This window comes from Piliocolobus tephrosceles, chromosome 12 (genome assembly GCF_002776525.5).
Source record: "Piliocolobus tephrosceles isolate RC106 chromosome 12, ASM277652v3, whole genome shotgun sequence".
NCBI lineage: Eukaryota > Metazoa > Chordata > Mammalia > Primates > Cercopithecidae > Piliocolobus > Piliocolobus tephrosceles.
Genome location: NC_045445.1, coordinates 79,107,872 through 79,123,718, shown reverse-complemented (window position 1 = coordinate 79,123,718; position 15,847 = coordinate 79,107,872). Strand labels below are relative to the sequence as shown.

Here is a 15,847-nt window from a genome sequence, read left to right as displayed (position 1 = left end):
AAAAAAAAAAAAAAAAAAAAAAAAAAAAAAAAAAAAAAAAAAGAAAAGAAAAAGAAAAGAAAAAATCCTTTCTTGGTAAGGGCTGTCTCATTGTGGTTTTAATATGTGTTTCTCAACTGATTAGTGACGTTGAGCATCTTTTTATATGCTTAATTACTATTCATATCATAAATGTATGTACACATGTGTAATTGTGTAATCCCTGTTCTTTTGCCCATATTTTAAGTTAGATTGTTTGCTTTATTATTGAGTTGTGAGACTCAACTCACTCTTGTATGGTGAATACCAGCCTATTGTCAGATTTTGTGTGCTGCAAAATTTTTCCATCTGTGGCTTGCCTTTTCATTTTCATAACTATTTTTGAAAAGCAGAAGTTTTCAATTTTGATCAAGTCTAATATATCAAATATTTTCTTTTATGGATCATACTTTTTGTGAATATCTGCAAAATCTTTGCCTAACCAAAGGCCAGGAAGATTTTTCTCCTATATGTTCTTCTAGAAGTTTTATAGTTTTAAGTTTTACATTAAGTCTATGATACATTTTGCATTGATTTTTAAACATGATGTGATTATTGATATTTACAAAGTTCTCTTATACTTATAATTATATTTGATTTTTTTTTTTTTTTCTTGAGACGGAGCCTCACTCTTTCACCCAGGCTGGAGCGCAGTGGTGTGATCTCAGCTCACTGCAAGCTCCGCTTCCTGGGTTCAGGCAATTCTCCTGCCTCAGCCTCCTGAGTAGCTGGAACTACAGGCACCACCACCACACCCAGCTAATTTTTTGTATTTTGAGTAGAGATGGGGTTTCACTATGTTAGCCAGGATGGTCTTGATCTCCTGACCTCATGATCTGCCCACCCTGGCCTCCCAAAGTGCTGGGATTACAGGCGTGAGCCACCACACCTGGCCCTGATCTTCAGCAGATCACAAGGTCAGAATATTGAGACCATCCTGGTCAACACGGTGAAACCCCGTCTCTACTAAAAATACAAAAAAAAAAATTAGCCGGGTGTGGTGGCGGGCGCCTATAGCCCCAGCTACTCAGGAAGCTGAGGCAGGAGAACGGCATGAACCCGGGAGGCGGAGCTTGCAGTGAGCAGAGATTGGGCCACTGCACTCCAGCCTGGGCAACAAAGCGAGACAACGTCTCAAAAAAAGAAAAAAAGAAAAAGAAATGTTTGAGGCAGGTGCAAGCAGAAATTTTAATCTCCATTTCAGATGAGAAAACTGAGGATTAGAGAAATGCTGTGTGACTTCTCAAGATCTCACAGCTGATAGGAGATGAAATGGCAAGGTAAGAGGTGAAACTGTGATAAAAAGTTAAGATCTCCTGCTGTCCCAGGCTAGTACTTTTGAAGCCAGGCAGAGAGGGCTCAGGGTAGGGCTCCAACAAAGTAAAGATTCCCAATGGGAAGCTGAGAAACCTATTTGGCACTGAAGTAAGAGACGCAGCCAGTTGACTAGCCCCAGACTGACTTCCTTTGGCCCACTGGGGCTCCACAATTGGAGACAGCCAGAAGTTGGCCCAGTGCCTAGCTCATGTGTCACTCAATGAATGCTCTTTGAGGATGATGATGAAGAGTTGGAAGTGTTCAAAGGAGAGTTCTGAAATTAATTTCAGAGTTAGAAATTAAAGCTAAGAGGAAAAGTTAAGGGAGCTAAGATTATTTGGTGGAGAAAAGAGAGGCTCAAGATGACACTTGATAACAGCCTTCAGACCAAAAAAAAAAAAAAAGCTTGAACTTTCCTTCTGAGGGCTGAGCAAAGGGAAACGGACTGGAAGAATCTAAGTAAAAGGGCAAGTTCCTTTCTCCTTAGTGAGGATTGTTATAGACACTTAAGAGCCTTTAGAAACAAGATAACATCTTCTTGAGTTTGAAGTCAGGAATTTGCCAAACATGGGCTCTGATGACGGATTTCAGCATGAGGGTTACATGACTCTCTTGCACAGTGGCCTTAGAAATCTTTAGGTGGCCCATGAACCTGCCGTGTATCCTAGTACAATTCTAGGAGGCTTTTGTCTGTGGCCTTCTCTGCTCCTTAGTCTTATCTTCACAGGGTTGTTCTAATGTGGGAGACAAGCCTGACCTTAGCTCCCGAAAGCTTAACCCCAGTGTTTTTTGCCCCTGAAGCCAAGTGGCTTAGAACCTAAGGCTATAGATATGGCTTAGCGTCCCTGGAAAAGCCTGAAATATCGACTAGTCCAAATCTTACCCCAGTGATAGAATCCCCTGTTTCGTATCTAGTCTCTTCTTGCAAAACTCTCTGATCATTGGAGACTAGCAAGCTGGCAATGCAGACCAATGCAATGCCCCCTGTGAAAGGCCAGAGAAGAAGAGCTGAGATACCAGCAGTACCACTAGGCACTACACTAAGCTAAAGTGTCTTTGTGCTTGTTTTCTCTGCAGCATGGGTAGGAGCCCTTGCGATGGGTATGATCTTCTTCTGTTCTCCCATTGTGAGTATATTCACTGACCGTTTGGGCTGCCGAATCACAGCAACCGCAGGGGCTGCCGTTGCTTTCATTGGCCTCCATACCAGCTCCTTCACCAGGTAAGGCTAGGAGTTAGTGGTTATTTCCCCAAGGCTGAGGGTTGGTTTTTTCTGGGCTTTAGCTAGGGTTACTTTTCTCACTGCAGAATCCCATGGCCATGGCCATGTAGGGCCCTGAAAGATCCTGCACCCTGGATTCAGAATCCAGTGAACTCGTTTAGGTAGGTTCCCCAGGACACATTGGTAGGAAGTATCCCCAGAGAGGACCCAAGAGTTCCAAAGTGGTAGGAGTACTCTAAGCCTGATAGTTCATAGACCTGGGCCCAAGTCCAGTTTTGGCCACTGAATGGCAATAGAACAATTGATGAGTACCATTGCTCTCTGTGCCTCAATTTCTACATCTGTAACATGAGGGGATTTGACCATATGGTCTTTTTACGTCTCTTTCAACTCTGCTATTCGATTCCCCTTCAGTGTGCCACACATCTCACGACCTCACTTTCCATCCCAAAACTGAACTTCTCAAGTGAACCCATGTGAACACCTAGCACAGGATTCCCAAAGGAATCTTATTCTGAAAAAGAGGTCAACTGAGCCCAAGGATGTTTAGCATTTCTGACTCTTTTCCAGATAGCTCAGGCTGCTGACATATGGATGATTTGGGACAGAAAATGATTCACATCATGGGCATCAGAAGGATGATCAGCAATATCCCTCACTGAGATACAAACCCAGAACCCAGCTACCCAGCTAGGCCTGGGCTAAACGGAAACCCTAGTCCCACTGGTTCCACTGGCAGAACTTGGCAGTGTCAGGCGAGAAGCAGGCTCTAGGTTCATTTTCTGCTTTCTTTTCTGCCAGCCTGAAGAAGAATGTGTGTAGGGTAAGGGAAAATAAATACCCTATACCACAGCCTGAGGAATATGGAATTCCTAAAGAACTCTGTTGACTTTCTGCCAAAGACACTCTGGAAGTTATGGCACCTCCTACTTCCAATCTGCTTGGGCCAAGTAGGGGAATGCCAGCCTGGAAACATGGAAATGAGAAATGGCCATGGTGACATGTCTAGGATGAGGTCAGAGCTAACTTGTCAGAGACTTGCTTTCTGAGCTGAGTTACCCAGAAAAGCACCATGGCTCTCTAGGCCTAAGGTTCCACTCACAGTAGAGAATGATAATTGTGTTTTGCCTTAACTGGGCCCTGTGAGGTAAGCCAACTTTCTTTATGGCTTGAGCATTTCCAGCTGCCCAGCCTACCCTCCAGCAGAGCTTAGATTTGGTCTGCAGTCATTTCTTGGCTTCGTCCCATCCAACTGGGACAGAAAAGGGAAAATCCATGTCCTGCCTGGAAACTACTCAGCACTCCCAGGGCAGCAGCTCCAGACCTTTTCAGAACCCCTCTGGTGGTCAGCCTCATTCACCCCCAGCAAGCTGTGGATAGGAGCTAGGCTTCAGAAGCAGCTCCAGTCTCAGCACTACACAGCAAAGGTCTGCTTTTTAAGACCAAGCAGAGCAAAGTGTAAACGAATTAGCAACATATGGATCCCATTTCCCTTCCAATCCACATGGGCTCAATTACAGGAGGGGAAGGAGCTCAGATGTGGTGTTTTCTTCTGGCATGCTTCTGTAGGCACATTGGAGTAGGCGTTCTGTTCTCCAGCCCCTAACCTTCTTCTCTACCCGCTTTGTTCTTTCTGTAAGAGGATCTTCAGAGCCAAGAAACTTTCTGGATGGCTTCACATCCAGTGGAAAAATGGTTCTGCTCATGGTTAGAGCTTCAAATCATCCTTCCTATTGTCTCACTCAGGGCCCTGAGTTCCTCTGAATGACATGGAATGGGGCAGGATGCAGACAGGGCTGGTGGGGCTTTGGAAAACCCAAACAATGGGTCTCCAGTCCTGGGGTACAGCTAGAAGTAGATCCACCACACAGCACCCTAAACCAAATCCTGTTTTGCCCCCACTGGCCCCTTCCTTGAAGGTCTAACACAAGGCCCCTTGGATAAGGCCCCCAAGCCAGGCCAATCCCGTAGGGTACTTACAATCTAATGGGCACAGGCCCAAAGGAACCTGACAGAAGAGGAGCATTTGGCTTAGCTATGTGTTCCAAGCAAAGACAACCCTTTCAAAACCAAATCCTTGCTCATGTCCAGTGAATACCAGCAGATGGAAAGCAATAATGATAGCTATCTTAGAATCATGAGTGCTAGCACCACATCTTCTCTGTAGCTTAGGCCCAGTCCTTTAGTATGAGGACGGGGTCTATCTCCAGAGAAGAACTGCCTGACCAAGAAGAATATTAGGTAATTTAGTGGCCAGATAAGAACTATTGCAAAATATATTGAGGCATCAAAAAGAAAACAAAATTCTTTACTAAGTTGTGCCAATATTATCTGGGGGCATATGGCTGGCCAAGCTGACCTTCCTATTGCCTTTCCCTTTCTGACCCTTTACTTTATGTTTCAGAGGCTTATGGCCACAGCAGGACCTATGAGTTTTAAGCCAGGACCTGTCTTACTTGGCCAGGCCCACAAATTCTTTGAGGCTCCACTTGCTGTCAAGGAGCCAGGCTACTCTAGGAAACAAATCTATACCATATCCAGAAACAAAGGCAGGACTCTAAAAGTTAAAGAGACTCCTACCTAATGATCCCCACGGAGATCATCCAGGGCCTAGTGTAAAGGGTCTTGGGATATGCGGACCTTCGGCAGGGTTGAGGAGAGCGTATGTCTCAGAAGATCATCAGCCATTCTCTGAAATATTAATGGCCTTAGCATGGAGAAAGACACTGAAGAGTCCCATGGAAGGTTTCAATCTTCCGGGATTTTGACTTCTTGCAGACCTTTGTTGCTACCTGGGATAAAGCTTTGGCCACCACCAATAGTAAAGTGAGACTATTCTCTCTAAGACAATGACTCCTTGTAGCCCCTCATCCAGCTTTTACATGGGCTAGTTCTGGCTTTCCTTTGAACAGTCCTCTTTGATGGGGTGCTGTGAGTCATGCTAGAGTCACACAGACCTGGATTCAAGTCCAAGTTTTGCTGATTCCCAGTTATGTTACCTTGGGCCAATTATTTTACCTCTCTGAGCCTCTCCTTCCCCATCTGCAACACAGGGATCAGAAGGCCCTCTTCTTTGTCAGCTCTGAGGGTCAGTGGCAAGTGGGGCTGTGGGTTAAGGGTGGAGGAATGGAAGTCTCAGGAAGCTGACAGGGGAGGGCAGATAGATTGCTGGTCAGGCTGCTGAGGACAGCTCTTGGTGTTTCTCCCACAGCTCCCTAAGCCTGCGCTACTTCACCTACGGGATTCTCTTTGGTTGTGGCTGTTCCTTCGCCTTTCAGCCATCCCTCGTCATCCTGGGCCACTACTTCCAACGCCGCCTGGGTCTGGCCAATGGTGTGGTGTCTGCTGGGAGTAGCATTTTCTCCATGTCCTTCCCCTTCCTCATCAGAATGCTGGGGGATAAGATCAAGCTGGCCCAAACCTTCCAGGTGCTGAGTACCTTCATGTTTGTTCTTATGCTGCTTTCACTCACCTACCGGCCCCTCCTGCCCAGCTCCCAGGACACCCCAAGCAAGAGAGGTGTCCGCACCCTGCACCAGCGCTTTCTGGCTCAGCTCAGGAAGTACTTCAACATGCGAGTGTTCCGCCAACGCACTTACCGCATCTGGGCCTTCGGGATTGCTGCTGCTGCCCTTGGCTACTTTGTTCCCTATGTACACCTGGTGAGGAATACCAGGGTGGGCCCACCCCACCTGGCCCCAAGAAGCTACCCTCAACCTGCCTAGATTCCAGAGGGTGGGGGTGGGAGACATTGAAAGGGCAGAGCTGGGACCTTTGGGAAAAGAAACAAAATATTGGTTGGAGAGATCCAGAGAGGGAAAAAGAGAGAGGTTGAGGGAAGACCTTAGTGGAAAATGGGGGCAATTCCACAGGGGGAAGCCCATGGACCATGGCTTCTCCCACAGTAGAAATTTAGATAGATTTTTGAGGAGATACGCATTGCCAGGATGCAGGAGACCGACCTGGGTGATCCAAGACAGGATTCTGTGGAATGCTGGTCTTTGTGGTCAAATGATTTTGTTTAGGAAGTAACATATACTGGATCTCTCTAACTTCATAATGTGTAGTAATCCCTTAAAGGGACTTAAAAAAAAATTGTAGGAAAGAAACCCATTCAGCTTTGTTTAACTAACCATCCACCAAACTTATGCAGCTACAGAACTGTTGGTTGTAGTCCAGCTGTTATCCTCCACAGGCTTCATGTTTCCTAAAACACATTTTGGAAGAGTTGCCTGGAAGTTGGTGGATTCTTCTCCCCTGGTGATTTGATGTTGCCTTAGGCTGTCAGTTTGGGGTAAGGGAATGGGGAGATAGTAGAGAAACCCTTGGATTTTCTCAATCATTTAGGCTATTTTTCTGTCCTGCTGGGGCTTAGAAGGGGCGTGGAGGTACCCACCCTCCTCAGCTGTTGCTCAGAAGTCCAGAATCCAGAGAACCAAGGGATAAGCAGCCAGAGAGCTTGTCATGGAGGTAGGGCTACAGGAGAGGGGGTTTCTGTCCTGCTCCAGGAAAGTAACCAGTAGAGGATTCTGGATATGCCTACAGTTACCAGTCAGCTCCTCTTTCTCCTCCTGTTTCTGGGGGTCCTTGTGCTATGCTTTTCAGATGAAGTATGTGGAAGAGGAGTTCTCAGAAATCAAGGAGACCTGGGTGCTCTTGGTGTGTATTGGGGCTACCTCAGGCCTTGGGCGTCTTGTGTCAGGCCACATCAGTGACTCCATCCCTGGACTTAAGAAGATCTACTTGCAGGTGAGTGTGACCACCTGTCCACTGTGGGGAGAAACAGCCTGCCACAAATGCAAGGTTATTCACAGCCTTTGGTATAGAATAGTAGCTTGTTGTGTAGCATGGGAAAGTCCATCAAAGTCTCTGAGCCTCCATTTCACCTGCTTTTAAACAAAGAAAATCATCCTCGTTCTGCCTCTTTTACCAAGATTGAGTGAGGATTCTGTGAGAGCAGTGTATATGGAACCTATTAGAACACATGTAAAGGAAGATTTTATTCATAATGGCTCTCCATGCTCCAAGGCTATTTTCCGTGTGAACTAGGCTCTGGTCTGGTCTGAATACAGGCCACTGTTCAGGCTGTCAGTCTTTGTCTACCTGGCAGCAGTATTGCCTCTCTTACCTGACTTATGATCCTGCAGGTGGGTTTATGAAGACGTACCCAAGTGCAGAACCCTGTGAAGGGGCAAAGATAGCCCCCAAAATCAAGTAGTCACAAATAATCTATCAGGAAGGTGATTGAGTTCTGACTCATTTATCTCCTGGGAAAGCCCTAAAAGCACTTGCAAGGGGTCTTGGCTACACTCACAGTGGTGATTTCTCTGTCTCTGATAGCCCCAAGTGCTCTCCTAAGTACCCTCAAATATCTTGGATGAAAATATGATTAACTTTTCCTTAACTTTTTTGCTGTTAGATTGCAAGAGTTGGTGAATCTGCTTTGTCAGAGGCAGGGTTGCTTTTAAGGTCCATCCAATCCAACCTCATTACAGTGGTGGAGAAATAGAGGGAAAGGCTCACGCAGACAGTAGTAGCAGAGCTGAACTCCTATGCAACACACTTCTCATATTCTACCTTGCCCTTAGTGATGGCAGAGCCAAGTCTCAGAGATGATAAGTGACTTGACTAAGTCAAACCAAGAGATAATCTTGTGATTGAGATAAACCAATTGAAATTTTGAATTCCTGTGCAAATATCAGCAAGTGCTTTATCTGGGTAGCTATTTGCATAGTAGTATGTGTGGCTTTCCCAGCCTCACCCACATGACACCCTTGTGAGTCTTCCCTGCCAGTATTAGCAGCTCCAAGATGCCAAAGAGTTCTGAAAATCAGGGTAATCTGGCATTGGGCCAGGGCTTTATCTTGAGAAGAGACAGCAGCCCCTGCCTAGTCATATAACTCATGTGATTCTTATCACAGTCCCTAGGAGAAAGGTAGAGCCTCAGCAGCTTTTGCTTTCTGTTACACAGTTGGAGTTCCAAGGGACAGGGAGGCATTAGCCAGTTAGAGGCCAAGATAGGCTTAGGACCCAGTGCCTCTGCTGACCACCCACCCACTGCTCCTGCCCCTTTTCCTTACTCTTACTTCACTGAGTTTTACCACTTACAATAATATAAAATAATCTTAGAACATTATAGCTGAAACGTATCTTCATCAACTAGTAGTTCAACTTCCTCATTTTACAAATTCAGTGTCTTGGGCCAAGAGCACAAGACAATGGATGAACTTCTTTCTCTTGAGTTTGTTAAGATACTCCATCACAGGAATTTGCCTGCCTCTCTCCCTGCATGTAATGCAGGAGTACAGGCCTGGGGGAGGAAAGGAGTATACACACCTTCAGGTTCTGAAGAGCTATCTAGTAGACTCTGTGGCTCCTACTGTTGGTAAAGACAGGCACATGTCTCTGGCATCAAGCCCCTGGACAGTCTGCTGGAAAGGAAATAGTGACAGGCTGCAAGACAGCCTCATTTTGTGCCAATTCTTGAGGCCTGTTTCTCACGTCCAAGAGGGATTTTAAATTTCTGAATCTTGAGGCCTGTTTCTCACGTCCAAGAGGCATTTCAAATTTCTGAACCTTGGCAAAGCCTCATGGAGGATGTTTAACAGACAGCTAGATACAATAGGTAATACTTAGACCTGATTAAAATCAGTTAATAAGGTTCTTTGTGTTATATAATGGTATTAACTTTCAATTTCCATAATGGGCTTTATTGATAGGTGTGTCTGGTTTTATCTTATAGTTGTGTGTGAATCTCTTAAAGGATAAGCTCAGGTACTGGGGTTCTTATTCCTAGCTTCTGCCTAGCTACCTCAAAACTGCCTGGGCAAAGTTCAAAGTCTCCCAACAAAGAGATGTCCTCGGGCCGGGCGCGGTGGCTCAAGCCTGTAATCCCAGCACTTTGGGAGGCCGAGACGGGCGGATCACGAGGTCAGGAGATCGAGACCATCCTGGCCAACACGGTGAAACCCCATCTCTACTAAAAAATACAAAAAACTAGCCAGGCGACGTGGCGGGCGTCTGTAGTCCCAGCTACTTGGGAGGCTGAGGCAGGAGAATGGCGTAAAACCCGGGAGGTGGAGCTTGCAGTGAGCTGAGATCCGGCCACTGCACTCCAGCCTGGGTGACAGAGCGAGACTCCATCTCAAAAAAAAAGATGTCTTCAGATGGCATTATCCTCTCCAAAAACCAACTGATCAACCTAACAAACCCACTGCCAGCAACAACATAGAAAATCTTTAGGGCACCAAATAACCATGTCCCCCACTCCTTCAGTGTGTTCTTGGCTAAGTTGGCTTGCTGGTGTGAACTATTAGAAAATCCTTGGGCCTATTAAGGCCTTGATAAAGAGATCAGATCTTAGCCCCGACCCTGGGATGACCTGGCTCTGACCTGGCTCTACTGGCTGCAGGGGGTTGGCAGCAGCAGGATGGGGGCAGGGTTCTTTTCTCTGCCTGCAGCCCAGGTCTTCAGTCTAGCTGGCCAACACAGGTTGCAAATGAAGACCAGCTATGTTTGCAGTGGCCCTTTTCTCTGTGGAGAAGGAAAAAAAAAAACACCTCTGGAAAGGCAGTTTTTTCATTTTGGAGTCATTTTGCTTAGCCCAAAGAAAGCCCAGTGGCTAGTCAGTGTTCCTGGGCTGGCTTCATTCTCCCTAGACACACACTTTCCCAGTGGCTTGGTTCCCTTAAAAGGTTCCTTTTTCTGCCTTCTCAGGGTGTCCTCAGAGGGCCCCAGAGCCATGTGTCTGAGATGTCTGAGATAGGCAGTGCAGTCCATGTCCTAAAGCATAGGAACCTGGGTGAATGTCCCAATGGTTTCCTTTATGCCAAGCTATTTTATAAAATCAGCCTTCACAAAAATGGGCACTGGCTCCTTCCCCATTTCAAGAAGCTGTGCCTTCCACTTACAACCCCATCTGATCATCATGCAAGCCATCCTCATGCCCTCCCTTCCCTCTTTCCATACTTTACTTGGATCTGAGAACACCAGTATGGCCTGATCCCAGACCCTCATCCCTGGGTAAGCCAAATACAGGCTCAGAAAGCAGAAACAACAATTCCTTTTATCTTAGGGTCTAGTGCAAAGACAAACTTCTTGAGGCCAGGGGCCAAGTATCCCCCAACTTTTTTTTTTTTTTTTAATCCCGACAGAATCACAGTTAAGTAGGGCCTTTCTTGGACTTTGAATCCCTCAGTGCAAGACTTAGAAAGGGCCTAACTATTCAGTCCAACTGCTCTCTCTGTTGACACCCTCCCCCTCCCATCACCCCATTGTATAGATGGAAGAAATGAAGACTTGAGAAAGGAGATGTGATGCTATGTGTTCTTGGCTGGCCAGCATGTGACCTCAGGCCCTTGTTTCTCCAGGTCCTTTCCTTCCTGCTCCTGGGCCTGATGTCCATGATGATTCCCCTGTGCCGGGACTTCGGGGGCCTTATCGTCGTCTGTCTTTTCCTGGGCCTTTGTGATGGCTTCTTCATCACCATAATGGCCCCCATTGCATTTGAGCTGGTGGGCCCAATGCAGGCCTCACAGGCCATTGGCTACCTCCTGGGCATGATGGCCCTGCCAATGATTGCTGGGCCCCCCATTGCAGGTGAGACTGATATTCCAGGGAGGGCATGAATTAGGGAGCCCTGTTTTCCCTGGATACTGGCACTCCTGAGCACCTCTTCAGGCCCCTTTTCCTCCTATCCTCTATTTAAACAGCTTTGTCAGAGTGCATGAAACCCCTTATCACTACTAGTGGAAGAGATTAAACACACGCACGGATCCATTCTGAGGGATGGATTTTCCATGGTGGTATATCTGTTTCAATAGGGTTTTATTTCAGATGGCATGGATCCTTCCAGGGGGGTGGAGAGAAAAATGAGTTTGGCCTTCCAACGATTCCACTGATCTAGTATCCTCTCACTCTCTCCACAGGCATGTGATTATTTGCAAGGTTGGGTAGGAAGAGAAGAGAAAGCAATCTCTGGTTTTATCAAAACCTAGGGACATCCTCCTCCTCCTCCTCTGCCGGCTTCTGAACTGAGCCTATAGAAGATATTTGATTAAAGTAACACACCAGAATTAAGCCAGTGAGGCTCACCTTCAGCAGGAAGTGTTGAGTTGCCATCTTTTCAGCACTCCTGGTTTCTCCCTTCATTTTCCCAGAAGGGCACTGTTGGTATCCCAGGGAACAGGGAACAGAAAACCAATGACAAGAGAACTCCATTTCTTTTCCTTTTTTTTTTTTTTTTTTTTTTTTTGAGACAGAGTCTTGCTTTTTCACCAGGCTGGAGTGCAGTGGTGCGATCTCAGCTATCCCGGCTCATTGCAACCTCCGCCTCCCAGGTTCAAGCGATTCTCCTGCCTCAGTCTCCCAAGTAGCTGGGAGTACAGGTGCGTGCCACCACGCCCAGCTAATTTTTTGTATTTTTAGTAGAGACGGGGTTTCATTGTGTTAGCCAGCATGGTCTCGATCTCCTGACCTCGTGATCCACCCGCCTTGGCCTCCCAAAGTGCTGGGATTACAGGTGTGAGCCACTGTGCCTGGCAACTCTATTTCTTTTCTATAGGATTTATTGCAAATATTGATTCATGCATTAGCTTCTCCTAGGCTGGTGAAGTGGGTTAATTCAACAAATATTCTTCGAACACAAATTATGTGCAAGGTGATATGAGGGCACTGTGTGACAGTGGCAAAAGCTTTCACTCAGGCTCTCGGGCAACAGCCACACTACCCGTTGGGGGAAGGGGGCCTCTACTCACCCCCTGATCCAAACAGTGCCCCAGAATCCACATTTCTTTCCAATTTGCTTAACTCCTGAGTAAGCAAAAGGCCAAGGGCATTTTTGCCTTTCCTGAATGCTGTTTCTGGGCTCTGAGGTACCATGAGGTACCACACATTAGCTTCTGAAAGTGAGTCGGGAAGGCCTTGCATCTCATGTCAAATATATCCTCGGTTTGGCAGCTTGGAGAAAACCAGAGGGGACAACCATATATGTAACTGAAAGGAACACGTATAGCCTCTTGCTAGGACAAATGGAACTTCAGAGAAGGGTCACTTCAGAGAAAAGGAAAATAAGAACTCATCTGAAATGTACCACAGGAACCATTTGTTGGGGGGGCGGGGGTACGGAGAGGGGAAATATCACTGTGGACCAAGATAATACTTGGCCATCTTCCGTGGAGTTCTTTTAAACTAGGTTTCCTCCTAACTCTGTAACTAGGTGTGACTAGAACTTAGATTGATGAAAGTCATAAATGGAGAAACTTTAAGAGAAGCTTCATTAGCTTCTTTCATAATGAGCATTCACTCAAGAGCCTGCAGCCCCAGTGCCTTTGGGAGGAGTCACCTGCCCTTGAAGTTGAGGGAGCTCCTGAGTCAAGGCAATACAGGCCAAGATTTTCTGGATAGACACTGTGATGGTCCCTAGAAGGGGCTGAGAGCACCTTTGGACAGTAGGGCAAAGCTGAGCTTGACTTGTCTCTCTTGACTGTTTCAGGCCTGCTCCGAAACTGTTTTGGGGACTACCATGTGGCCTTCTACTTTGCCGGTGTGCCCCCCATCATCGGGGCTGTAATCCTCTTCTTCGTCCCTCTGATGCATCAAAGGATGTTCAAGAAAGAGCAGAGAGATTCCAGCAAGGATAAGATGTTGGCCCCTGATCCAGACCCCAATGGGGAGCTACTGCCAGGCTCCCCCAATCCTGAGGAACCAATCTAATGCCTTTCTTGCCGTTGTGTGCCCTTTCCCAGCTCTTCCCCTTCATCCCACCCTGCTCAGCATTTACATTTTTGCCACCAGCACACTTGTTCCCAGACCTGCGCACACAGCATTTCAGCCACCTGACAATCTCCTTGGAGCCAAAGCTCCAGGTGTTCCAAACTCATTAACTAAATTCTCCCCAGAATACCTTTAAATTTGCCAGGTCTTTTCTCCTCCCAGGATCTGGGAAAGCTTGGGATCACCCCCTGGCCTTTGGAATCTCTCCATATACTTTCTAAGCCCTGGGGGAGGAGGAGGATGGGACCTCCTGGCCCCAGCTTGTTATTCACCCACTATAATCAACTGCCAAAGGTGCTACCATGTCCCCAGGAGCTTAATAGGGTAGGCCCAAGTCTCTGTTTGCTGAGGAGGTCATTGCCATCCATATTTGGGAGCCACTGGGTGGAGGGGCAGGGAGGTAAAAATGAGACAAGTAGCCTTGGTTAGCCTTAGAGTTGCTGATGGCTGCGGCTTCCCAAGAACTGGGTAGAGGCAGTGCCCTTATCGTTTGGTTGGTTAACAGTCTGCTCCCCTCTTCCCTTCCTTCTTTTTTTTCCTCTACTGACTTCTCTCCATACTCTTTCCCCTCTATTTCTTTGTATGACTGTCATAGACACATGGGTGCTTGGAGAAAGGAGAGACCCGGAACTTGGGCCAATCAACCTTACCTTGGCCCAGTCCACTCCTAACACTAGCATCAGTCCCACTCATCTCAGGCTGAGCCACATCTCACTTTTTGGCTCAAGCTATATAATCCTACACTGGAAGAGTAGAATGACATATAGGGAAGAAACCTTAAACACCACAGTGTTCCATGTTCCAGTCACTGATTTTTACAAATTTTACAGACCAAGGCATTAATCTCGATGCCCTCCCAGCTCCCCATTCTTGTATACACATGGCAAAATGTGAAGAAACTCCTTTCATCTCAGCAGGCGGAGGAGGACTGATGACACGAGCTGCCATGGTGGGAGGAGGGGCAGTGGACCAGCCCCATCTCTCAGTTTTCATGACAGGTCTATATTTCCACCTGGGCCAGGCCAGAAAAGGGACTATTTAAGAAAAAAACCCAATTCCCAGCCTGGATCCCAAAAAGGTACAGGCAGCAGTTGCACATAGGGTTGGACAATTTCTTTTGGGAAGGGGAAGCCATCCTAGCCTTTACCACCCAATGTGTCTCCCATGCTGGGCATCCTACGCCACTTTGCTTCGAGGGCATTAAAGGTGCCATGAAAGGTAGACTCTGAACCACTTTGATCCCTCTGAAGTAGGTGACTGATGCTTCCTTATGCCCAGGCTCTGGCAACAATCTTACTGAAGAACATTCCCAGTGCCCCTGGCTAGGGGCAGAGGGCACTGCCAGGCTGTGTTCAGTTAGCACAGCTCACCTCATTAGGAGCTCAGTCTCTCCTCACTCTGCCTCTGTGTCTCTTTTTCCCCTCTCTGAGCCTTTGTCTATTGTGTTCCTGTCACCCACCCTGTCATCATTTTTGCCAAGCATTCCTGGCTGTCACTTGGAGCCAACAGTAACTTGCCACCCTAAGCCAGGGTCATCCCAGGGCCAGGAGGATGAGGTTGCCCTGAGGGGCTCCAAAGAAGACAATAGTTCCCACTCATGATTTTCCGTTACAAACAGGCAGCTGGGGCATGGTTGGCCTCCGATGATTTCATTCAAGGCCAAAGTCCTGAGCCCCCTCCGCTGGTCCCAGTCCAGCTCTTATCAACTCCCCAAAGGAAAACCCACTGGTTCTTAGCTCTGTGGGTAGGAAGGGGCCCTAGAAAGGGCCTAGTTCCTATCCTGTCAGTTCTAACAGTAGTGGAACAGGATAATCTGGGCCCTAGGAGCCCTGTAACTCCCAGGAGAGACCATTGAAAATTCTGGAGCAACAATGCCCCTGCTTCCATTCCTCCCCACCTCACTCTCACTGAGTCACCAGAGGGTGATTCTGCAGGACCTCTTTTGTTGCTCAAGGTGCAGATAGCTCTTAAGAATCAGGCAGTCGTCCTCTTCTCTCCAGATGAAGGAAAGACATTCATAGGTCCCAAATCTGCCCATTCAGATGTCACATAACATGGTGGGGTATCAATTTACTTCTTCCACACATGTGGATGTGCACATGTGAGCTTGTGTGCTTTTGGAGAGAATGTTGATTGGCAAAAGCAGCACAGTATTAATATTTAGAGTAGGATGCAGCCTCTTATGCACCACAGTTAAATCTAGAATGAATAAAATTTCAGAGCTCAAGACATGGGACATTTAAATCCTCAAGGAGTTTGGAACAAAATAAACAGATCTAAAAATTCGGTTTGGGTATGTATGTTGCCTACAAGGGAGAAATAGTCTTAACCTGATTAATAGCAGGAAGTTTGACTTCAGAGTTGAAGTCTCATTTCAAATCAAATTTCTGCCAGGTTCTATGCTGTCTGTGAGAGCAGAAATTAGAAAAAGAGCTATATAGGGGTTTGGAGTTGGTCGACTATTTGAGATTGGAATTTTAAGCTCTGAAGTGGAAAAGCGGTTACTTCACAAAATGA

At 46.9% G+C, this 15,847-nt stretch overlaps 1 protein-coding gene across 1 annotated transcript in view; it reads left to right on the top strand.

Annotated features, from left to right (window-relative positions):
* The window catches only part of SLC16A2 (solute carrier family 16 member 2), a 101,080-nt gene extending 85,465 nt beyond the window's left edge, over positions 1–15,615 (top strand). Inside the window, exons 2-6 of the mRNA XM_023202519.1 lie at positions 2,413–2,557; positions 5,769–6,219; positions 7,163–7,306; positions 10,927–11,155; positions 13,050–15,615. Of these exons, the coding sequence (XP_023058287.1) occupies positions 2,413–2,557; positions 5,769–6,219; positions 7,163–7,306; positions 10,927–11,155; positions 13,050–13,270 (1,190 nt within the window). The 3' untranslated portion in view covers positions 13,271–15,615. The remainder of the gene's footprint in view (positions 1–2,412; positions 2,558–5,768; positions 6,220–7,162; positions 7,307–10,926; positions 11,156–13,049) is intronic.
* Positions 15,616–15,847: the final 232 nt, after the last annotated feature.